General features: G+C 39.1%; 1 protein-coding gene across 10 annotated transcripts in view; it reads left to right on the top strand.

Moving 5' to 3' along the window:
- Window positions 1-26,228, top strand: part of PDE10A (phosphodiesterase 10A) — a 579,847-nt gene that overhangs the window by 467,974 nt on the left and 85,645 nt on the right. For all 10 annotated transcript variants that reach the window (XM_073894211.1, XM_073894212.1, XM_073894208.1 and 7 more), the window contains 3 exons: window positions 3,599-3,627; window positions 23,667-23,787; window positions 24,817-24,866. In XM_073894211.1, coding sequence (XP_073750312.1) covers window positions 3,599-3,627; window positions 23,667-23,787; window positions 24,817-24,866 — 200 coding nt within the window. The remainder of the gene's footprint in view (window positions 1-3,598; window positions 3,628-23,666; window positions 23,788-24,816; window positions 24,867-26,228) is intronic.

Here is a 26,228-nt window from a genome sequence, read left to right as displayed (position 1 = left end):
ATGTTTGATAAATATTTGGGGATTGAATCTTAAGAGTGCATTGTTGTAAGAAGACGGCTGTCTTTAGACAAGCTCCACAGCTCCTGCAGAATGCAGGAATGGCTGGAGGAGGCGGAATGGAGCCACACCAGCTCCCAGGAGCTGGAAGCACAGTTGACCCTTGAACAACACGGGGCTTAGGGGTGCTGACCTGCCCCCCTCTGGGTGTAACTTTTGACTCCCCAAAACTTAGCTACTAATAGCCTACTGTTGACCAGAAGAAACCTTACTAATAACTTAAAACAGAGTAACACATTTTGTATGTTAATATATATATATGATAGTCTTAAAATAAATTAGAGATCAGAAAATACTAAGAAATCATAAGAGAAAATACATTTATAGCACTAGAGCATATTTGTCCAAAAAATCCATGTATACATGGACCTGTTGAGTTCAAACTCATGTTGTTCAACGGCCAATTGTATATATTAATTTTCATGGGAAATAAATATCTTCCATAATGAGAAGACAGATATGCTCTATTTAGGAATATTAGAATACCTGCAAAGCCCACAAGGTGAAGTGAGTGGACAGTCTTACGAGACAGAGGCACAGTGAAGTCCTTCCAGAAATCACTGATTTCTGTCACTTCTGGTCACTGTGTCTTTTCTTTGGATGCACAGTATCAATATCTTCAAGTTCAAAATCTTGAACTTCTCTTATCCTGTGGAACAAGCACTGAAATTAAACTTGTCCACGGAAGATGTAGTAAAAAAATGTATGTTAAACTTAAGATCAACTTAAAAAGTAGAAATTGTTCAAAACACATTCTCGGAACATAGAGTAATAAAGCCACAAAGCTAAACACAGAGTAAAGAAGAAGATGATAAGCAGCCACAGAACTTCAAATCAGATATCATAGTGTAAATTCCCTTATGTTCTAATTATATTTGGATTCATTCCTGAAATCCCATTTCATATTCAAAGAACTATCAAAAGTCATCACAAAAGTAAAAGTACAAATATATGCACAGCTTTAAAGATTTATAAGTACTTAATTTTGATTTAAAGAATATCCTGACAATATAATTTGATTCTGAAAAAGTTTTTTCCACAAAGACATTTTCAAAATAACAGAGCAGAAAGATCATCCCATCTTCCTCATGCAGTTCATAACTCCTTGCAAATCAACTAGCAATTCCAGGTTAAGAGCCCAAGGCTTAGAATGTCTCCTTCTAAGAACCCATGACTGGAAGGTCTCCACACCTCCAGCACACACTCGGGACTGAACTGTTGGAACCACATTAATAAAATCTTGCTCAGCAATAAAGCTTGCTTTAAAATGAAAGATGTTGGGAATTATGGCAAAGTAAGAAATTGCCATGGATGCAAGATTCTGAATAATTCATGAGCATCAAATTAGTAACAAAAATGTTCACAAGAGCAAACACTAATTTTTATGCAGCTTTAGGGGTTCAATTAACATTTGTTTATTCAACAAATATGTACTACGGGATCATTATAAATGCCAGGCATGTATCCCGGTTCTCAAGGAGCTAACATTCTATTGGGATGAATAAACAAGAAAACAAAAACTAATTTCAGAGAGAGAATGTCTATGACTGTTAAAGAGAAATTTATCTAAAAGAAGAGAAAAAAGAGCATCTTCAATCTCAACATCATTTTAATGATTTTTAAAAGCTTTAGGAAGAACAGCTCATGGGGAAAAAAATCCTTTGGAGGATTACATAGTAAGTACACGTTCAGTATGTATAAATACCTACTGGTAGAGTATCTTATGGACACTCAAGTTTGAGAGGTGTCACACAAAAACTAAAGGAAAAAGCAAAGGGTACATGTATTCACAGATATCTAGACATTCAAATTCTTCTTCCCTCGAGCCAGCATTCAGATCTGAGGATGGCTGTGGAGAGTGGGAGGTCCCAAAGTGCCACAGTCCCGAGTGCCAATCAGTCCTGAGAGTAAACTTCTTCGTACAACTGCTTTTCATTGTGTGCTTCTTAATCCACTGGGACATGTGGCCATGCTCACTGCATTTCTTAGATTAAAGTTAAGAACATGTAAGCCTCTGTAACTTTAGGATCTGTTAATACATTTGTTGCAATGGCTAAATTGTATAGTTCTATCTCTGGGGGCAGTCTGGGAGAGGTTAGGGGTTGGGAATTGAGAGGAGATGAAATTCTGCTATGATGTGACTTCAGAGTGGAAGGCAAAGTTAAGTGCTTTTCCTCCAACATGCTCAGGGACATTCTGGGGAATGAGATGCAGTACTCAAGTCACTAGGGAACAATTAGAAGAAAATATATAAGCAAGTGTGTATTAATACAGTAATGCCCCAAAATAGGAACTGTTTATTGAACGTCTGTTCTCCAATAGTCCCAAACTTGGTAATTTCTGAAGGGCTCCAGGTAAAGTCATTTATGCAGCTAACGTGGAAATCTAGTTTCCTTTACGTTCTGGAACATCCGAGGGATGGGGTAGATGTGTGCATGCGCATGCATGTGTGCCTGTGTGTATGTGCGTGTGTGGCGAGCGACCAGTTTGGAGGCTGCTGGTTGATTTGGCACTAGACTTGGTGTTATCTGTGGAAATGGTGGCAGGCAACAAATTGGAGAAAGATTAGCAAAAAAGAAAACAACAGGCATCAGCAGTTGGTTAATAAGGATATTGAAGAAGGAAGGAGAATCCCAACCCTATTTGAACTTGTGGGACAGACATGTTTTTGTCAGTGTTGAGATAAATTAGACTTTGCTTTGGGGTAACACAGAATCCATGAGGTTTGGGGCATGTTAAGTGTGCACTAATGGTGGTAGTCAGACAGGATTTGATTGATAGGAAGATACAAGATAGCGGTAGCATTAAATTAAGGGCTGCCTCCCAGTGAGGGCTCTGGAGAGGCCCAGCCCAGCCGCTGTCTGTAAGGGCCACATAAACATACTTTGGGTCAGAACCAGTGACCTAGAATGGAGTCTTGGCCAGTTTGTTTCTTGTGCCCTATTGGTCATGTGGGCGTACTGTTGGCCTGTGGCCAGCCCCACCGGGAGACCCCTTCAGAGGGTCACACCTAGGTGTGCCATCCATCCATCGGTCTCACTTTATGGGAAACACTGCTGACAAGCTGGTATAGGCCGCCCCCCAAATCCCAGGACCCATGGGACAAAGCTGCCCTGTGGACAGGTGTCTTTCGTGCCTTGGCCCGGATGCTGTGCAGGGTCGTGTCTTACTCCAGCAAATAAGAAATGCTGTAACTAACCCCAGCAGAATAGATGTTCACAGTCACTGTGATACTCATGTGGTTGTATCATTTAGAATATTATTTGCAGATGCTACCATTTCAGAATGTCTAACAAGACGATCTTGAAAATGGCCTGTGAATTGTTATGGTATTTCGTTTCCCTCCAAACTTTATTTGTACATCTAACTCTATTATGTTTAACCTTTAGTTGATAGATGTTCAAAGCCAAATTCTTAGGTTTTGTAAGAGAAAGCATAGCAAAACAGCCTTGTAGTTTAGTGAGAGTGAATGACATATTCTGTATTTCAGAACCTGCTCGGCGTTTCTAATTGTGTTTTCCATTCCTTTTCTTCCCACCAGATGAATCGGCTCCTAAGGAAGTCAGCAGGGTAAGTCATGTGGGTATAACTTCTGCCACCCCAGTGCAGGGAGTAAGTAACTTGCATACGTTTTCTCAGTGCCCTCACATGTTAAAGTATTAGAAAAATAATGGCAAAACCCGAGTGTCTGCTCCAGAGCATCGCTTATTAATGTGGAGTAAAGTCGGTAGGGAGAACGGTTGCAAATTGGAGGCCCCCAAAATGAGTAGAGCTAACAGCTGCATTTTGTTTGGCCTGCACGTGGTTATGGGGTTTTCTGAATGAGTTGCCAACATTAGAAACTGAGAGACTGCATGTAAAGACTGGATTTCTGGCTTCTTTTACACTGACACAAGCATTCCCAATGTGGTGGCAGGCTGCTCCAGCCAGGGAGCAAAAGCCTCGCTCACGCTCCCCCAGCGAGCAGCTTTACCCTGCCTTTGAGTTCAGGCACCTCGTTTGTGGGTGAACGAAAGGTGACTGCTTATGAATTCAAGACATGGCATGCCTCAGTACTTTTAGAAATATTAAACACACTGTTTTCATGTGCAAGAGAAATTACTTAGTGTTAACTCTAAGAGACTTCCCAAACTTAAAAGCTTATGGGGCATGAGTACTGAAAGCTTTTAGCAAACTGTGCTTAGTACTACAAAGTTATAATTCATTACATATGAAAAATATTTTAATTATATATTCTGTATACAGTAAAGATCTTAAATGTGGATTAAATATTGAAAATAATCATTTGAATTGTATCTGATGCAGTCTTAGGTAAGACATCACTATTATAAACTATAAACTGAAGTATTGTTCATAGGATCACATATATAGGTATATTCCTTTACTTTCGATTATCTGAAGAAAGGAATCTCTAAAATGACTGGGGCCGTTGCTGGAGACTGGGCAGAACTCCCTCTGTCCATAGCAATCTTTACTGACTCTTAAGGTTTCTGTAAATCTCAGGGTTTTACTGGAGACCTCCACTATTAACAGAGCTCACAACTGGAAAGTTCCCAAGTCTGGGTGCTTTAGGGTATAGCAGGGGCTTGAGGGGTCAGCCTGGAAGTTTTGCAGCCACTGGGAGTAGCAGCAAAGTCTAGAAAGGGATGTTTGAAGATAAAGAGGGGATTCTGACAGGCAGACACAGGCAGAGTCACAAGACATTGGGGTGTTGCTGTGAGCAGAGCTGCTGTCTCGAATCTCCAAAGTATCACCAGGCACTTTATAAATGAAGGTGGTGCGGAGAAATCTACAGCTGGATGAATTTGGGCGAGTGAGGCTGGGAACTCTGTACATTAGTCTTGAACAAGTGAAACTGGAGTTATCAGACATCAAATTGGAGATATTTAGAAAGCAAGTGCTTATACTGTCGAGCCAAGAGGAAAGGCCGTAGCTAGATATGTAGATGTATTTGGGGTCTGTAGCATATAGACAATGCCATGGGACGAAACAACATCACTTAGGCAGTTTGTCTATGGAGCGACAAGGTCTGAGCACTGAACTTTGGACACTCCAGTTTCGTGGAGAAGACGTGGGAAAGTTCACAAAGGAGATTCAGAAGGAAAAGTCGGTAACATGAGGAAAACCAAGAAAACTCCTTTGTCAACAGATTTTTAAAAAATGAATTTAACTGTAGGACTGTGTATTTATTTAAGCTCCATTTTATCTTGTTTGGAACCATCCCAACACTTTTGAGGAAAGCCTCAGTCTTAACTTCTGTTACCAAACATTCTGTTTCTGTTTTGAAGCTACAAATTTGAGTAATTTTTCCAAGTTCTTTCTTTTCCTATGCCCCTTTTCAGTTTATTAAATAAATAAGGCATTGCTACATATGGAAATTTCACCCATAATAATGTGAGATGCCATGTCAAATGCCTTAAAAGCAGCATATCCTGGGACACCTGGGTGGCTCAGTCGGTTAAGCGTCCGACTCTTGATCTCAGCTCAGGTCTTGATCTCAGGGTCATGAGTTTGAGCCCTGCGTTGAGCTCCATACTGGGCATGGAATCTACTCAAAGCAAAACAAAACAAAACAAAGCAGCATATCTGAGCAGTCTGCTATATTTTTCTGATTACACATCGTCATTCAGTCACCACATAGTAATTGATCCCCACTCCTCTAGGCTCATCAAGGAAGAAATTAGACAGAACTTCTCCCATCTCAGTATTTCCATCAGTGTGATGGGGTAGAGGCAGTAAACACAATAAGTAAATAACACGTGCAGTGGGTCAGTGGTAATGAACACTGGAGAGACAGAGCCAGATTGTGGGGTGTCGGGGTGTGGGGTGGCGGGGTGTGGGGCGGTGGGGTGCGGGGCATCAGGGTGGCAGGGCGATGGGGTGCGGGGCGGCAGAGTGCAGGGCAGCAGGGTGCGAGGCATCGGGGTGGCGGGGTGCAGGGTGTTGGTGTCTGGGTGCGGGGTGTCGGGCTGCTGGGTGTCAGGCTGGGTGCGTGTGCATGTGCAGCCAGGCATGGCTCACCAGGAAGGCGACTGAGGGAAGACAGAAGGGGCGTGAAGCTCTGAACCTTGCTGAGAGCTGGGGGAAGAGCATTTCAGGCAGGTGGCACAGCAAGGGCAGAAGCCTGAAGACAGGAGGCTTATTGTACAATTCTTTAATTTTTTTGAAAGCGGTTGCTTTCCTAAAATTCATTTTGCACATATTCTTCCTCTCACATCTCAAAGTAGCTTTATCCTGGGTATACTAGCATGATACTCACACCTGTGTATTTTGGGTAGTTTTTCTTCTTTTTCTAATGTTGTTATATATGTTGAGAAGTTATTTGTTGACTTCTATTTTTATGTTTGTTTGTCTTTGAATGATGTTAGGTTTGGTGTTTATGGGTAGAATTTCCTTGTCTCTGCATACTGTAAATGTAAATGTTGTTAGAATTCTCCTGTTGGTTGCTGTGTTGAAATGCTAGCTAGTGATATTCAACACCAGCGATTCAGTAGGAGGTGACCAAGGGGAACAATGAAGGAGCAAAGCGGTGGACATTCCCACAGGAGAAATTTACCTGTGTACTTGTCTGTAGGTTGACAAACAAATTGTATTGGAATCAACATTTCCTTGCAATGTTTTCATTTTAACCTGTCCTGGTAAACAGTATGACTACATCCAGTCTAGTGATTTCATAAAACTGAAAGAATGCTCAATTCTGTTAGTGAATCCTGGTTTCCTTGAATTTCTCAGTGTATTTTGAAATACAGGGCCCTGCTGCATAAACAGAGGGAACTCGCGTCCACTGCTCACCGTATGCATTTGGGATCCTATGTCATTAATTTCCCCAGAGCATTTGTTATTAACTTAATGCAACAGTGCCATTTCTTGGGATGGGGAATTTTAAGTAAGCCCTTGGTGACTGTTTTCAATTAGATTTCACTGGTATTAGGTCGCCTTGAAATCAGTGGCACGTGGCTGCCACAATTGCCTGGTTTCTCTGTTTTTATCTTTAGTTCTTTAACAAAGTGAGAGGGGGAAGATTATAGACAGACAACTTTTTTTTTTTTTTAAGATTTTATTTTTGTTAACTCTACAACCAACATGGGGCTTGATCAGGAGCCACAGACTCCACTGACTGAGCCAGCCAGATGTCCCTAGAATGACAACTTTTAAATGATTGTTTCTCCTGGGGTAGTCTTTTGCTTTTATTTATTTATTTATTTGTTTGTTTGTTTGTTTGTTTAGGAGGGGGCAGGGAGAGGCAGAGGGAGAGGTGTGCACACCTCTTTATTTACTTTTTTTAGGATTTTATTTATTTATTTGACGGAGAGAGAGAGAGAGCACAAGCCATGGGGAGTGGCAGAGGGAGAGGGAGAAGCAGACTCCCTGATGAGCAGGGAGCCCAATGCCCAGCTTGATCCCAAGACCCTGGGATCATGACCAGAGCAGAAGGCAGATGCTTACCCGACGGAGCCACCCAGGCGCCCCAGTAAAAATCTTAAAAAAAAAAAAAAAAAAAAGGAGATAAGAATCTTTTCATACTTAAATAGGTGTATTTCCTTTTGTGTGAATGCCTCTCTGTGCCTTTTGTTATAATACGTTTAAAAGAGCTTGTCTGATACAGTGTAAATCGCACTTAGATTTGAATTCCTACTTTGCCACTATTTATCTGGGTGACATTTTAATAAAATAACTTTTCAAAGCCTCAAATGTAAAGTGGGGATAAAATCAACCAAACTTAGAAGATAAAGCTAAAACAGGATGAAAATGTATATTCTTATATTCATTATTAGAACACCAAAAATAAACTTTTAAAAAGCAAAGGGGAGAATTAGTAAGAGAAGAACTTTATGACCGACACCTAAAAATACAGATGTGAGTATTAATGCAAGAGGTGTTTTCTTAAATGGATCAATGAAGTAGACTATCTTTGGCAACCTGTTCAAAAAGTAAAATACAAATGTTAAGGAATGAGAAAGGGAATATAACTATAAACACGGAGGTTATGAATGATTTAATAGGAAATACTGTATACTAATACATTTGAAAATTGGGACATAATGGCCAATTTTGAGGAAATTCTAAATTATCAAAACTGAAGAAGAGTTAAGAAATCTAAACATACTATTAACCAATGAAAAATCTGAAAAATTAGTGAAAAACACCTAAAATGGCATGATGTCCAAAAGCTTTACTGGATAAGTCCACTAAACATTAAAGAGGAGATAATTTCTACATAATATAAAGTATGTATTTCAGAAGTTAGAGAAAGAACTCATTCTAGGAGGGAAGTTTATTCCTGATGCAAAAGTTAAAGCATTATAAAAAGCAGAAAAAAAACTACCAACCATTTTTACTAGTGCAAACATAAGTGTGAAAATCCTAAATCAATAAATTCAGCAGCACGTTAATAGTTTTTCATTGCCGGGCGATGGCAAGTAGGTTAGTGCAGTAACCCTATAAGAGATGAAGATGATTTGAACCAGGATAGCGGGTAATGGAGGTGAGGAGCAGTGCTTGGATTGATAGATGCAATTCTAGATATATTTGGAAGATAGAGCTAACAAGAGTTGCTGATTAGTCCAGATGCACACATCTTGTATAAAACAAGAAAGGAGAAAGGATGGCATTTCGGTTTTGCCTGAGCAAATGAGAAGATGGGATGCCATTACATGGATGGGAGTGTTTGTAGGAAGTCCTCGTGGGGTGGCGAGGTCATCAGGTGCTCAGGTTTGGATGTGCTATTTGAAATACCTAATAGATTTCTAGATGGAGATGTTAAGGAGATAGTGGTTGGATATATGAGTCTGGACTTTAGGTGAATGAAGTGAGTTAGAGATACCAATTTGAGATTTATTAGTGATATGGGTGATTTAAGAACCACCAGTATATAATGGGATGTGAGGGTGCAAGGCTGGATGAGATCATGGAGGAAGTGACTGTGGTTTGAATTAGAGAAGAAAATGTAAAGACCAGCCCAGGGCCAGGACATTTAGGAGTCTGAGGTAGGGGGAAGGCTTACAAAGACTGAAAAGAAGTGTCCAGGAGGCAGGGGAGAACCACGGGGCACGTGTGTAGCAGTAAGTATGTCAAGTAAAAGACAGTGGTCAACCATGTCAAGTGCTGCCCATATTTCAGGGGAGCTGAGAGTTACCCTGTGGATTTGGCAATGTGGAAGTCGTTGGTAATCTTAATAAGAGCTGTTTCACTGGAACGATTAGAGTGAGTTTGAGGAAGAGAAAAGAGAAATTGAAGGCAGTGAATATAGACAGTCATCTTATGGAGTTTTGCCTTAAGAGGGAGAGGGGAAGGAGAGGTGGGGGAGCTAGATAGGAGGGGGATCAATACTCTTTTTACTGAGCCATAATTGACATGAGACATTTTATTAGTTCAGGTGTATGACACAATGCACAGTGATTCAGTGTCTGTAATGCTGTGAAGTGATCACCCTCGTGAGTCTCATGAACACACATCACTGCACATAGTCACGTTTTTGTCTTGTGATGAGGTCTTTTAAGATCTACTCTCTTAGCAACTTTGAAACACGTAATACAGTATTGTTGACTGTAGTCACCATGCTGTACATGACGTCCCTGGGACTTCCTTATTCTATAAATGGACATGTGTACCTTTTGACCTTCTTTGTTCATTTTGTTCACCCCTCAATTCCTGGAATGTTTGGTTTTTAAAATGTTTTTTCTTTTTTTAAAAAAGGGGTAAATGACAATGTGCGCATGTACTTATGGGAGTGATCCCGGGAGAGAGGAAATGTGCTGATACAGGACAGGGAAGGAAGAACGCTGGAAGGACGCTGCCTTGCCCACCTTTGGAGCCTCCTTGTGGCAGATCAGTCTTTTCCTTTAGAACTGAGCCCCATTTACTCGTTTTCCATTTCTTTTCATACCGTACCATCTATAAAAGACTTTAAATTGGTTATCAGAAAAATAAGTATAACAACAGAACAGTGGAAGAAGAAGAGAAAAAAAAATTTTGAGTAGTCAGTACTTTCCTCTGACTAAGTAGAAGACTTGGCTTTCAATTCCAGACACGTGAAGCATGACCCAAGGGAAGGCACTTCACTTATTCTCTAAGGGAAGAGTACCGATCCATTTTTTTCAGGGCAAAGTTTTATTGAGTTTCATAAAAATGCAAATCTGTTTATAGATCTGATTTTACATCAATCGTTAGTTTCAAAGGCGTAATATTAAAATGTGGTTCAATGTTAAGTAAATGAAGTAATATACAGGTGGCTGGAGTAGCGTAGACACATGTTAGAATTTTCTGGAGTAATTTCTCATGTTACCTATATCTTCCCTCTAGTAGATAATCCTGGGCTATCGTTCTGTGGCCCAAGGATAGAAGTTAGAACATGCAGAGAAGCAGACAGAAAGCATGTCTTTAGAATCTTCCTGAATATAATTTCCTTTAATCAGACTTCAGCTAAGAGGTGGGCCTTGGACAGTTAACGATGACACTTATAAACAGGGCCCTGGAGGGCAGGCAGGTAACCTGTCCCCATTGATTATCAGCATATCTGTAAGACTGAGAAACCAAAAGAACAGACAGTAGATGTAATGTTCCCGTCAGGTAAAATGAAATTCTGGCATTTTGAATATCATAGAGCCCAAGTATTTCTTATTACATTGGAAAATCACCCCAGCTTAGGGAGGAATATGGGACGCCTACAAGCAAAGTCCATGTTTTCCTTATTACACAGTCCAAAACAGCTTTAGGCAACCTGAGTTTTACGGAAACCCAAAGTAAGGTTTCTTATAAAGCATGTAATGGTTAGTTTTAGCCTAAATTTCGTTTCAGAGGCTTTGCTGCTAGTTATTAACAATAACGACAGAAACATGAGAAACCTGTGTGGAATATCAGTTCTAAGCATCTTGGCTTCCTGAAAGAATTATATAACCGAAGTGCATCATTCTGCTATATGGAAATATTTCATACTGACTATTTAAAGACAGTGATTTTTGTTTGCTTGTATTTAAGATGAAGCCCATAATCTTAACAATAGATTAAACACATGGATCATCTGCCTGTGAAAGATTTTGCTGATCCATCCTATTAGTCACAATGGCAGTAGGCAAGGTGTTGGTTCATCTAAACAGCAGTATCAAACCGTTACAAAAAACAAATTTTAAAGTGGAAACTAAACAGATTCCTCTTTTGCAAGATTTTATATTAATACCTATTTTGTCAGACAGTTCTTGGCAACCGCAGCTCTGTTTTAGAGGATAGACTTTCAGAAGTACTAACTACAGAGGGACTATATTAAGCCTGTACACATAGCTGGTCTTAGTCCACAGAGTCAAAAGCTGATTAAAGGCACGTTTCTTTATCGTATGAAAAAGAATATACTAATGATCTAGTCATAGAGTTGCTGCACATAAAATTCACTTCCTCCTGGATTACAGTTCATTAAATTAAAATGGCAACAAAGTCATAAAAATGTTTTTATTTTGTCATAGATGTTATCACAAGCTGATACCTTCTTTTTTTTTTTTTTGCTTTTTTAAAATTTTATTTTATTATGTTATGTTAGTCACCATACAATACATCATTAGTTTTTGATGTGGTGATCCACGATTCATTGTTTTTGTGTACCACCCAGTGCTCCATGCAGTATGTGCCCTCTTTAATACCCATCACCCGGCCAACCCATTCCCCCCACCCCGCTCCCCTCTAAAGCTGAGCTGATAGCTTTTTATCTATTTTCCCCAACTAGCATTTAAACTCCATGAGAGTAGGAGCTTTATCTGATACCTGTAATAGTGCTTGACATACTGCTGAGGAAATATTTGCTTAAAAAAGACTTAATTACATACTGACATTCAGAAATACATCTATTGGGTTAAGCACTTAGATACATCTTTTGTTTCCTTAACTTTATTATTCATCTGCCCTGATGGGTGAATCCTTTTCTGCTAGCAGCCTTAAACTTACTAGAAATGCTTGTTGTATCCATCAGTGATTTAAAACTGTTTTATCTCATGGATTCCTTTTTCCTAAATTATTATTAAGGAAAGCCCTTCATCTCATGGACCTTTTTCTTCCTAAATTAAATGAGTTAATATTAGTTAACATTATAGAAACCCCTTTGGAAACTTACAGTAATGTTCTTCAGGAATATTAAGTTTTTATTATTTGTTTCCTTGTGTCGAGCTAACCTGTTTTTAAGAATACCTGACCTACAGAATCCCAGCAGCTGGCCTCCACCACTTCTAACAGGGATTCCGTGTCTCACCTTGTACCCTACTGTACTGTTCCCCCGTGGCCTCCGAGGTTCTGTACCCTTCCTAGCTTTCTGTGAAGGGCTTCCTCTGAGCTTCCACGCTGAGCTGCAGGTGCACCTGCCCTCCTGCCCTGTACCACACTTTGAGACGACTCTGTGTGGAGCATTTCCTCTGTGCCCAGTTACATAGCAGAGCAACGAAGGCAACCAGCTGCTGCTGCTTTGCTTTGCTTTGCTTTCCTTTTTTTTTTTTTTCCCTGTAGTATTAGGATTCAGGGTGAGTGTCCTAGTCCCTTGGCTAATATTCGGGATTTTAAAACTTCTTAAAATAAGCATTTGCAAAAGGGTCAGCAGCACCCTCTTTGCTACATACCCCCATTCTCTTTGTGTGTGAGGTTCACAGCCTTCCATAACTCTTCTTTGTGATCGCTCATTCTTAGAATAGTTAGAATTTTTCCACCAGTGATGTTTGTGTAACATAAATGACCTCTATCATTTATTTTAATCTAAAATATCTAAATCATTTTGGTAACATTGTCCTTAATATGTAGTATTGTAAAAGTTTGGCAGTTTCTTGTAAAGTTAAGCATACATTTACTTTCTGACCCACGAATTTTACTACTCTTATGTAGTTGCCTAAGATAACTGAAAACAGAAAGATGTTCATCCTAGCTTTATTCTTAATAGCCCAGAGCTGGAAAACATAAACATCCCAAACGATCAACAGTGGTAGAACGGGTAAACATATCATTTGTCTTTATTCATGCAACAGAATGCAACTAGCAATAGAAAGGAGCAAAGTACTGGAACACACAGCAACATGCATGAATCTCAGTGATACTATGTCAAGCAGATAAAGCAGGGTTTAAAAACAGTATGTATTGTATCAGTCCATTTCGATAAAATTCTAAAAATCAAAACAAGGCTAATCTGTGGTGGAAAGAAGTCAGAAACAGTGGCTGCCTTGGGGGCAGGGGTTGATTAAGAAGGATTATGGGAGAGATTTTATAAAGAGATTAAATGTTCTGTGTCCTCTATTATTATTATTATTATGGAGATGTTTATTATTAAAAATTTCTTTTAAAATTATTTTTTATTTTTGACAAATAATAATTGTATATATGTGTCCATTTTGGTGTACACCACGTGATATAGATGTGCATTGTGAAGTGATTCTTGCGATCAAGTTAATGAGCACACCCGTCACCTCACACAGTTGGGGTGTGGGTGTGGTGAGAACACTGATCTACCTCAGCAGTTTTCAAGTATACACTACGGTATTTTTAGTTGTAGGCACCATTCTGTACATCAGGTCCTGGAACTTTTTCATCTTACAACTGAAAGTTTATAACCTTTTTTTCCCCAATATATATATATGTTTATTATTCCACAGTTATTCATGTAGAAGTTAATCACAGATTTGAAGTGACCTCCTATCATTGTCTGGGATTGTCACTTAACCACTGAATGCCCTTGCAGCCTTTGAGTGTTCTGCTTTCTTAAACTCACAGTGTAGATGGTTTCAGTCATTTTTGGACACACAGAAAAGCTGCTCAGTAAATGAGCAGGGGAGGGATCGATGCTTTCCTGAGCCTCTTATTGCTTTCTCCCTTTCTTTCCATTTTAACTTTTGTTTGTAGACATTTTCTCTGCATACAAGTAGAGAGAATTGCATGTTGACCACCGTGTACGTGTCATCCAGCTTCAGTGATGATCATTTTGCTATTCCTGTTGCATTAGCTTGCTGGTGTAGTTTAAAGCAGATCTCAGTCATCATGTAATTTCAGCCATAAAGACTTCAGTATAGATTTCTAATAGGAAATGACATTAAAAAAAAAAAAAACCTCAATTACATGCCATTTTCATGCCTGACAATAATCACACTTAACAATATCTTAATACTTGGGCCAGATTCAGTTTTTCTCAACTCTCTGAAAAGATTCTTTTTACAGTTGTTTGTTTGAATTAGGATCCTTAAAAGGGTACATGTGGCATTGGATTGATATGTCTATGTCTGTTTTAATCTCTGAGGTCCTCTCTCTCTTTTTTAATGATAATCTTTTTAAAAAATTTTAACTCCAGTATAATTAGCCTACAGTGTTCTGTTAGTTTCAGGTGTACAATACAGCGATTCAGTAGTTCTGTGCGTCACCTTCACTCATCACGGTGTCTCCGTCAATCCCCATCACCCGTTTCACCCGCGTCCCTCCCACCCACCTCTCCTCTGGTAACCATCAGTTTGTTCCCTGTATATGAGAGTCTCTTTTTTTCTTTGCTTGTTTGTTTTGTTTCTTAAATTCCACATATGAGTGAAATCATATGGTATTTGTCTCTCTCTGACTTATTTCACTTAGCACTGTACCCTCTAGATCCATCCGAGTTGGTGTAAATGGTAAGATTTCGTTCTGTTTTATGGCTGAGTAATATTACACACACACACACCACATCTTTGTCCATTCATCTGTTCCTGGACACTTGGCTGTTGTAAATAATGCTGCAATAAATATAAGGGTGCATATAGCTTTTCTTTTTTTTTTTAAGATTTTATTTATTTATTTGACAGAGACACAGCGAGAGAGGGAACACAAGCAGGGGGAGTGGGAGAGGGAGAAGCAGGCTTCCCGCTGAGCAGGGAGCCCGATGCGGGGGGCTTGATCCCAGGACCCCGGGACCATGACCTGAGCCGAAGGCAGACGCTTAACGACTGAGCCACCCAGAAGTCCCGAGGGTGCATATAGCTTTTCACATTAGTGTTTTCATAACCTTTAGGTAAATACTCAGTAATGGAATTACTGGATCATATGGTAATTCTATTTTCAAGTTTTTGAGAAACCTCCATACTGTGTTCCACAGTGGCTGCACCAGTTTGCATCCCACCAGAAAGGTTTGTAACCTTTGACTGACTTCTCCCCATTTTCTCCACACATCAGCCCCTGACACCTGCCAATCTAATCTGTACTTCCGTGAGTTTGGCTTTTTAGATTCCACATGTAAGTGAGATAATACAGTGTTTGTCTTTCTGTGTCTAGTTTATTTTACTTAGCATAATGCCCTCTAGGTTCATCCATGTTACCACAAATAGCAGGATTTCCTCCATTTTTGGGGGCTGAATAAAATATTCTAATGCCATATACACATACACACACACACACACACACACGCACAAATGCTACACAAAATTATATATATAAATTATGCATATATTTATGTATGTATATACATTATATATACATACACAATTATGTGTGTTTGTGTGTGTGTGACATTTTCTTTATACATTCATCTGTTGCCAGACACTTCGGTTATTTTCATATCTTGGCTATTGTGAAAAATGCTGGAGTGAACATAGGTGCGGATATCTCTCTGAGATAGTGATTTCATTTCCCTCAAACATATACCCAGAAAAAAGATTGCTGGATTATTTGATAGTTCTGGTTTTAATTTTTTGAGAAACCTCCGTACTGTTTTCCATAGTAACAGCATCAGTTCACATTCCCACCCCTGGTACCCAAGGGCTCCCTTTTCTCCACACCCCCACCGACACTTGTTATCGCTCATCTTTGTGATGATAGCCATCCTAACAGGTGTGAGGTGATATCTCATGGTGATTTTGATTTGCATTTTCCTGATGATTAGTGATATTAAACACCTTTTCCTGCACCCGTTGGCCATTTGTATGTCTTCTTTGGAAAATGTCTGTTCAGCCCCTCTACCCATTTTTTAATTGAGTTATTTGGGATTATTTTTCTATTCAGTTGTACGAGTGGGGTTTTTTTTCATATCTTAGATATTACTTCTTTATCACATGAATGGTTTGAAATATTTTCTCCCATTCTGTGGTTTGCCTTTTCATTTTGGTGACAGTTTCCTTCGCTGTGCAGAAGCTTTGTAGTTTGATGTAATCCCACTTATTTATTTTGCCTTTGTTGCCTGTGCTTTTGATAACATATCCAAAAAATCATTGCCAAGACAAGTGTCAAGGAACTATGTTTTCCTTGTGATTTCCTCTAGGAGTTTTACAGTTTCAGGTCTTAAATATAAGTCTTTAATTCATTTGAGTTGATTTTTATGTATGCTGAAAGATAAGGGTCCAGTTTCATTCCTCTGCATGTGGATATCCAGTTTCTCCAGCACCATTTATTGAAGAGACTGTCTTTTCCACATTGTATATTCTTGGTGCCCTTCTTAAAGTAAGTTGACTGCATATGCATGGGTGTATTTCTGAGTTCTCTGTTCTACTCCATTCATCTTTGTATCTCTTTTTATGCCAGTACCATATTATTTTGATTACTAGAGCCTTATAATGATATAGTTTGAAATCAGGAAGTGTGATGCTTCTAGTTTTGTTCTTTTTTCTCAAGATTGCTTTGGATTTTCAGGGTCTTTGTGGTTCCATACACATTTTAGGGTTGTTTTTTCTCTTTCTGTGGGGAAAAAAAAAAAAAACTTGGAATTTTGATAGGGATTGCATTGAATGACTAGATCCCTTTGGAAACTATTGACATTTTAACTATATTAATTCTTCCAATCCCTGAACATGGAATTTCTTTCCATTTGTTTTGTGTCTTCTCTTTCATTTTTCAATTTTTTATAAGTTTCAGTCTACATATCTTACATCTCCTTGGTTAAATTTATTCCCAATTATTTTATTATTTTTTGATGCTGTTATAAACAGCTTGTTGTTAGTGCATAAAAATGATTTCAGTGTGTTGATTTTGTATGTCTTAATAAGTATATATGTTATGAGGATTTATCTACTTGTCAGAGTTTAATGAATTGTACATTTTAGTGTTTCTTTAATTTACCTAAAAATCTAAAAAAAATATTGACACCTTAGGTTTGCTGCTTTCAGTGGTATGGCTTAGCATTTCTGAAACTACTTATGTATATTCTAGGCCTGAGAAGGGGTATAAATATATTAAGGCTGTTGTCAGTAAGATTTCTCACTGTTGCATGAGGGAATTACAAATATGGAAATGGGGAGTATTAGAATGCACACTGAATTGTTAGCTGGAACTAGAGGTATTAGTATGAATTCATAGTTTTTGTTATCCCTATACATACATGTAAGTAGATAAATACAGACTTACCCATTTGTATCTATGTATATATATTTATATGAGGGCTTCTCATCTGTACACTGTTTACATAAATGAGACGCCTAGAGGCCTTGACAGCAGTGTCACATACAACTCCTGTGCTTAGATTTTAAATATCCCTCTCTATTAAAAGGAACTTGTATTTCTTTGAGAAACAAATGGCTAATACCAGGGCTGGCAAAATACGTGATGAGAAAGTAAGAAAGTGTGGTAAGAATCATGAAGAATGTCAGAGGGTTACAGGAGCTATCTTGAGGGGATTCCTACTGGTCAAATCTGGGATAATGGGAGAATCAAAATGCATATATGACAATATTAATGGATGGTAACCTATTGAATAAAATAAGAATCGGTGAGTCCAGACTCACATAAATGAATGAATGAATGAATGAATGAATGAGAAGAATGGAAAGCTCTTCTTCCCAGTGGAATGCCAAGTACCAAATACAGGAGGGATGATAGAGTTCTGGCCCCAGCACTTCCACTGTACTGTTGCCAAAAATGCAAACCTGATTCTAGTCTTGAGAAAACATCAGACGAATCCTAATTGACCCACATTATACAAAACATCAGGTTCAAGAAGCACAATGGAAAGACTGTGGAATTGTTCCACATTAAAATATACCAAAGAGGCATGACAACCAAATGCCATATGTGATCTGGGATTTGACCCTGGCGCAGCAGGATGGATAACCATAAGGATATTATTGGCATTTGAATGTGGAGTTTTAATTAGCTAATATTGTTGTGGCAATGTTAAAATTTCTGATCATGGTAACTATGTTGTAACCATGTAAGAGAATATTCTGTTTCTTAGGAAATACACAGTGAAGTTGTGGGGTAAAGAGCACACCAGCATGTTCTCACATATTCAGAAAAAAATATTTATGACTACTGTGTGTGTGTAGATAGAATAACAGATAATAGGTAAAGAGGAAGGAAGGCAGAATTAACTGAGAATGGGAAAGCAAATAGGACAAAGTGTCAATAGCGATGGCATCGAGGAGTTTTTTGTATTCTTGCGGTTTTTTATAAGTTTGAAATTATGTCAAAGATAAATTACAAAAAAGATAAATTATAAAAGAAATAGGAAAAATTTAAAGAATGAGAAGATATTATTCAATTATTGAGGATTATACTAAAAACTAAAACCTGTTTTTGCACACTCTTCTGTGTTTATCCAACCCCTGTCTCATCATGTTTTCTAGTGAATTGTCCTAGCCCTTCAGGACAGGCCAGTGATCCCTCATGGAATCATGGGCTCTCGGGACAGCAGGGATCACAGACTTCACACCGCTCAAGCTCTCGTTTCATTCTTGAATTGCATCTAACCTCTCCTGGTGAAGTGGTTTTCCCATCTGTGTTAAAACAACTAATTCACGCTAGCAAGTCTGGGAGCTTTTGTTCCCTGGGCTAAACCAGCTATCACCAAGGATTAGTACTGCTCCACTTGTTAACCATCATATCTCATAAAACATTATTCCCCTCCAGGTGATGGAGTCACTGTCCTCCTAGTTCCCAGACTGTTCCAAGTGCTCTTAGGCATCACAGCAAACTCACAAGAGTGGCTCAGGACCCATTAAAGTTCTATGGGGGGAAAAAAAAGTTCTACGGGAAACATAATGATATCTGTCAGACAGAGCTGGACAGAGTTCACAGTTCCAGTATTTGGTCACTGCAGTCCTTTCCGTAAAGTCACATCTTTGCAAACCCGTGTTTTCAGAAGTTGCTCTAATGGAAAGCAAGCTCTACTTGAAAATCAGTGTGGAACAGAAAATGAGGGTGGCAGCATCCAGTTGGATTCTAAGGTTCGAGAAGTTATGCATTGCCCAACTCATTCTACCTGAGAATTCTAACTTCTTGAATTATGAAAGTCTCAGTGATAGTATATGCTTTGGATGGGGTCTTGCGTGGAATAAAGGCAGTGAAAGGACTTTGTGAAGTTAAAATGCTGTACAAATACCAGTTGTTTTTTTTTTAAGATTTTATTTATTTTTTGACAGTGAGAGAGGGAACACAAGCAGGGGGAGTGGGAGAGGGAGAAGCAGACTCCCCGCTGAGCAGGGAGCTCGATGCAGGGCTCCATCCCAGGACCCTGGGATCATGACCTGAGCTGAAGGCAGACGCTTAACGACTGAGCCACCCAGGCGCCCCTGAGCAACTTCATTAATATACTCTTGTGATTTTCTGTTAGTGAAGCTTTGGTCTTGAAAGTTTATTTAACTGAATTGAATAGATCCCTTAGTAAGCTTCCTTCATCACATTGTTTCCAAAGAGTGCATGGAAGGGTGTGATTTGACATTCACCTCCACGTGTTTCCTCTGCCTTTCCTTATGTAATGCTCATCCTGAGAAGCAAGATGGCTGGAGGCCAACAACCCAACAATCATTATGCTTACTACTTCACATTTATATATTAAGTTTTACAGTATATTATGGTTTGAATGATTCACTATGTGGATAGGGCTTTAATATTTGAGAGTTAATAGTACATTAATATGTAATAGTAACCATAATAAAACATTTTGCTCTTATGATGCAGTTGTCTTTGGCAATCAAAGGAAGCAGGGTATACTAACCCATCTATTAGAATTTGAAGCTTAATGACAAAATGAAAATCCTAGGTCATATATTATCATAGACAGCGAGTACTGAAAGGTATTTTTTTTTTTAAAGATTTTATTTATTTATTTGACAGAGAGAAAGAGAGCGAGAGTAGGAACAAAAGCAGGGGCAGAGGGAGAGGGAGAAGCAGGCTTCCTGCCAAGCAGGGAGCCCGATATGGGGCTCGATCCCAGGACCTGAGCCGAAAGTAGACGCTCAACAACTGAGCCACCCAGGTGCCCCGAAAGGTATTTTAAAGGCAGTGCGCTTCAGCCTCCTCTTCTATAAATGAGAAAAGGAAATCTCAGAGACTCGGCGAAAGGAAACCCCAGAATGAACTGCCCATATTGAGACATGACTTCTTGTTCTCACTTGTCTGACAACCCAGTCTTTCCAGAAGAGACAGTGAATAGCTGTTCTTCCCTCTCAGCACTGCACACAGGTCCCAGGAACAGGTGTACTTTCAGAATTACATTGTCAGAGAAAGGAAACTACCTGTGTATCATTTTTATAGGGACTCTTCTGTGGGGTGACTAGGAGCCCACCTGAGGCTAGCTAAAGTGCCCCTCCCCAGAAGAAAAAGGAAGTGTTCAGAGACTTAATGGTTCTTGAACAGTCTATGTCTGTGGATGGGTTTTTAGGCATGATGGTTTTTGTGTGTCTGAATCTAGGGATTCAAACTCTGTCATTATGACTTAGTCTCTTTATTTCTCTTAGCCTAGCTTTTCTTTGGGTTAGCTTCAGTCTCAGATAAGCTGTTTCCCAGGACTTTGGGGGGAAAAATACAAAACGAATGGTTCTAATTAGTGGTGAGGGAGAGAGAGGGCATGTTAGAGTAGAATCTTTTCTCTGGAATTCTTCAAAACTGGCAGTCATCAAATAGGATCTTGTTTACAGATGATAAAGGAACAGCATGAGCTTTTGTGGCCCCATACAATGCTGTCGTGCTTGGTAGGCATTAGGATTTCAGAGTGTTCGTGATTTTTTCGTGCAGGCTTTCGCTCCCACAGTGGTATCTGTGCAAGAGTAGGACTTGGAGAATATCTGCAGCTAGAGAGTAACTGGGAAGTTATGATAACTGCTAACCAGATAAACTTTTAGCAAAAAATCACAAAACTTGGTCAGGAGGCCAGTGGTTTACCATGGGTGAGTGTGCAACAAAGCAAGTAGGATGCACAGGTTCAAGGGGCTGGGGGCAGCCGACCCTGGGTCCATAAGGCTCAGCAGTGTGGGAGCAGAGCACACACAGAGCAGAGAAGCTGATTTTGGAGAGGACACAAGGAGTGGCAGCAGTGGGTCAGAGTCTAAGGGGACAGTCGGTCATTCTCGAAGTCGGTGCTGAAGCGTGAGATGCTTGGTAGGAGGTCATGTTCATTAGTTTATTTCTGTTGTTCTCTCTGCTTGGGAAGCTCTTCCTCCAGATTTCTACAAGTCTCACATCTTCACTCCTTTTCAGTGGGGATCCTTCAGGGTGGAATTCTGTCAGTTTCTGAGGATGCCTGTTCCAAAAGTGCCTTCTAAAACTGTAGTTACCACAGGTGTTTGAAAACCTACTGGGGCTCACTTCTGAGACAGACCTGAGCTACATCTCCGTTGCTCACCTGATGTCCACTGCCCTCTGCCTGGGACCCATAATGGTGTTTGGATCTCTAAAAAGTAGCGTCTTACTCTTTTTGGTATGTGTTGCACCTTGAGACAAGTCATCCTTCATACTTCATTTTCTGGGGCCTGCGTGGACTAGAGTCTGCTTATAGGTCAGAAGCAGAGAGAAGTGGTGGATAATTAGCAGTCCCTGATAAGGAAGGTAGGCGAGGGTAGGCTGATTCCAGGGGAAGAGGTATTAGGTTCCACTGGAGTCTGTTCAGATGTCCCATGCCAGTGAAGCTTTCCCTCCCTGTCCATCCTATTTAAAAGGGTAACTCTCTCCCTCCACAGGTCTTGGCTGTTGGCCTTCCCTGCTCCCTTTTCTGCATAGCACCTATCACCACCTGTCACACTATAATATTCACTTACTTATTTTCTTCCACCTAGAATGTAAGTTCCTTGAAGCCTAGAACTTTATTCTGCTAATTCCCTAGCATCTCTTCTGTCTAGAAGAGTGCCTGTGTATAGTAGATGGTCAGGACTGCCAGTTCCTATTTGTGGAATGATTGATTGATTCATCCATTCTTTCATGTATTTATTCACATTCACTCATTCCCCAGACATTGATTGAGAACAGTACTCAAAAATAATGGCAAGTGTTTGAAACGATGTGGTTGGAGCTAGAGAGTATAATGCTAAGCAAAATAAGTCAGTCAGAGAAAGACAAATACCATATGATTTCGCTCCTGTGTGGAACTTAAGAAACAAAACAAGTGGAAAGACAAAGGGGGTGGGGGGAAAGAGAGAGGAGAAAAACAAACCAAGAAACAGACTTTTGACTCTAGAGAACACACTGGTGGTTACAGAGGGAAGGTGGGTGGGGGGATGGGGGAAACAGGTGTTGGGGATGAAGGAGGGCACCTGTGATGAGCACCAGGTGATGTATGGAAGCCATGAATCACTATATTGTACACCTGACACTAATGTAGCCCTGTATGTTAACTGTACTGGAATTTTGACAAAAGAATAACGGCAAGTAATAAATCTTCAGGAGCGAAAGATATCTGAATAGTCAACAAAGAGAAAGGTGGCTTGAGACAGTGTTGTAGGCAGACAGTAAGGGCATTTTGTAGAATGTGGGAGGCCGTCCTGCGTGGAGTCTGTTATTCTAAGTACAGTGGGAAGCCTCAAGTATATTTTAAGCCAGGGAATGACAGAATTGTATTTTTTATAAAATGTACCATGGCTCTTGTTCGGAGAATAGGCTTAGGAAGGGAAGCTTGGTGGAAGGCAGCTTTTCAGTACTTTTAGAGAAGACACAGTGCTGGCTTGTGCCGGAAGTAGCTACGATTTTGCTTCCGCCTTTTTCCCAAACCCCATCCACCTGCTGTTCTCCCTGCTACTACAGTGAAGCCCAGAGCTTTGGACTTGCAGTGGGGCAGCTGGTAGGGCCGTGACAGCAACTGTGAGAGCCACTGCCTCGTGTCTAGGGAAGAGCTGAGATCCGCCTAGGGTGGTGGCTCCATTGGTGAGGATGATGGAGAGGAATAAACTCTGCTTCCCCCAGTGCAGTGCATATCAGTTCACTTTTCTAGCAAACTCTTGTACTACTTTCACTGATCATATATATAAAACTTCAGAAATAAAGAGATAATTTGTAAAATTTGATATTTTAATATAAGTAAGTACACGTGGAATCTGTAATTCTAAGTCCTAGCAATTTTAATTTTCAATCTATTTTTATTTTTTTTAAAGATTTTATTTATTTATTTGACAGAGAGAGACACAGCGAGAGAGGGAACAAAAGCAGGGGGAGAAGCAGGCTTCCCGCCGAGCAGGGAGCCCGATGTGGGGCTCGATCCCAGGACCCTGGGATCATGACCTGAGCCGAAGGCAGACGTGTAGTGGCTGAGCCACCCAGGGGCCCCAGTCTATTTTTATAGTAGATTATAATATTTAAACAATGCTCTTTAAAAGCATAATGTGTAAAAGCATGAAAGAAAGTATATAAAGTTGTGTATGTTAATAGTATGTTTTATAAACTAAGGGATTTTAATTTTATTTAATTTTCTTTCTTCTTTCTTTCTTTCTTTTTATTAAAAGTACCAAGACACGAATATGCAGGGCGTTGTGTATGAACTAAACAGCTACATAGAACAACGGTTGGATACAGGAGGAGACAACCAGCTACTCCTCTATGAATTGAGTAGCATCATTAAAATAGGTAAGAAATGTTCTGTATTCCTCCTGGTAGAAAATTTGAACCGAAGTTTCTTTTATTCCATTGCAGAAAATGGAGAAAGTTAATATACTTACTACAAGGCAAGTGCAAGTCATTTATTTACTTCTATTCTCGGGCTAAATATGAAATGAAAATATTTTATTATATGAAACTACCAGAACGAGTCAAACCTAAAAGTTCCTAAATTATCTAATCCCAAAAAAGTATCTGCCAGTTATAAATAGAATGTACTATGCTTTCTAAATAAAACCTAGTTTTCTTTGGAAAGTATAGTTTTATTGAATTAAATCACATCTTTATGAAGGAAATCGTTAACTTTTAAGGAACAAAAACCATTTTAAATTTATTTAGGGAGATGACAGATTTATATACTGTTATTGCCATTTTACTGATGAGGAAGCTGTGGTAAAAATAGACCGAATATTTTACCCACAGCCACATGAGTAAAAAAGGAGGGAAGCAGGGGTCTACATTCAGGCAGTCCTCTGATAATAGTATGTGTTATCTGCTATGATAATTGCCTTCAGATGGCCCTGAAGCGGTTTTAGGAAAGTTTACATCATATTCTCTTCAGTGATGATATGTGGAGATATATATATATATATATATATATATATATATATATATTTATATATATCATCCTTTTTGGTTGATGCTAATACTGATTATTCATTATTATGAATATCACATCTGGTATTTTTCATACTTTAAAAATTAAATACAGTTCTTAAAAAAATATTTCCAATAATTGTGATGCTTAAAGTTTCACAAAGATACTATTTACATAGTGCATCGACTGCTATATGCATTTGAGGATGTCACATCTTGAAAATGCTCTAATTATGTGATTGAGTAAAGTCATAAATTAATCTGCTTAGTTGACTGCATGACCATTAATTATGTTAACAGTCCTTTCACAAAGACTCCTATCTGAGGTCTCACCTTAAAGAGTTCATACATGGTCTATTCTTCCATTGAGATTAGTTTCTTCCCTTTTTATTACTTTGGCAGCCACAAAAGCTGATGGATTTGCACTGTATTTCCTTGGAGAGTGCAATAATGTAAGTATCTAAATTTAGATTTTGGTGCTCTAGATAAGAAAATGTCATAAGCTTTTTTAAAAAAATACACTGGGTTACAAACAACTTAACAGATGCATGGATATTAGGTACTTGAAACTCATTTTGTGTTCCGTTTCCATATACAGTTATTGCCAGCTGAAAAATTTAGCAGCGTGGCAACATTTGGGCATAAAATCTTACAATTTATTTATTGTTTTAGTTTTGGTTTATGGTATCCTATCTTAGGAATGGCATTTCTAGACTTACTGTTTTGAACAGAAGCTGTTTCAGCACTGTGGGCTGGGGCATCATGGACAGTGTATGCCCTTGCAACACACACACGTCAGTAGAGTAAAATGAGAACAAAAGTTTAGCATTTTTTTAATGTGATTTTTTTAGATTTCTTTAAGGCAACTCCAGCAGTGCTTGGACGGAGTTACTAAGTGGGGGTCCCTGAGCTGTGGTGGCCGTCACTCACACTGTCAATGGCACGAGGCTTCTTGGGTGTACCTGCTCCAGTCTTCTGTGCAATAGGTGTTTCTGGTTTAACTTAGTCAAAGCACAGCCCGCCGTCAATGCAGTGTGTAGAAAGGACTTCCAAAAGTACTTCAAGATGTTCAGCTACTGGCATTTGATTTTTGTTATGATATTGAAACCACATACATAACATTTTAGAATAATATTCTGAGCCAATAAGAATTATATTTGTAGTTAAAATATATAGAGATCATTTATAAATATATTTGGAAAATTTTTACTATGTATTTCTTATGTGTTAGGCATTGTTATTTGATATTTGGAATGTATTTTTTTTCAATATGATACTTGTATTCATGAGTAATCAAAATGTGTGCTATTTATATTATATAAAATGTTAATAGGAGTAGAGATGCAAGTATTCTGAGATGTTTGATAGTACTCCTGAATAATACAGTAGTGCAAAGGATGAACAGTAGTTGCACAAAAATATTTCTTGGCTGACTTACTGAACCCATAATTGATCCTCTTCATTTCTGCAGCCCTTCCTTTTCCCCTTGCATAGTAAAAATTTATGTTACAGGATTAAAAGCTCTTTAGGGCAAGGACCTTTTCTTAATCATCTTCTCATTCACCCAGCATCTCTCCTAGTGCCTTCCATGTACAGGACAAGAGTGTTTATTAAATTGAATTATTCAGATATCACTACTACTACTAAAAACTTTAAATAATATTTTAGGCTAATGGCTAAGCTACTGAAATAACAAATAGATCTCATTCTTTCCTGTTCATTCTAAAAATTTATTTCTAAAATTTTGCCTTTTAGGAAACTATTACATAATTTGCAATGGTATTTAAAATGTACTGGTGTGTATGTTGGCTCAG

Source organism: Callorhinus ursinus, unplaced genomic scaffold, assembly GCF_003265705.2.
Source record: "Callorhinus ursinus isolate GAN/ISIS: 27379988/994484 unplaced genomic scaffold, GSC_fseal_2.0 scaffold6, whole genome shotgun sequence".
Lineage (NCBI taxonomy): Eukaryota > Metazoa > Chordata > Mammalia > Carnivora > Otariidae > Callorhinus > Callorhinus ursinus.
This window is presented reverse-complemented; position numbering and strand designations above follow the sequence as displayed.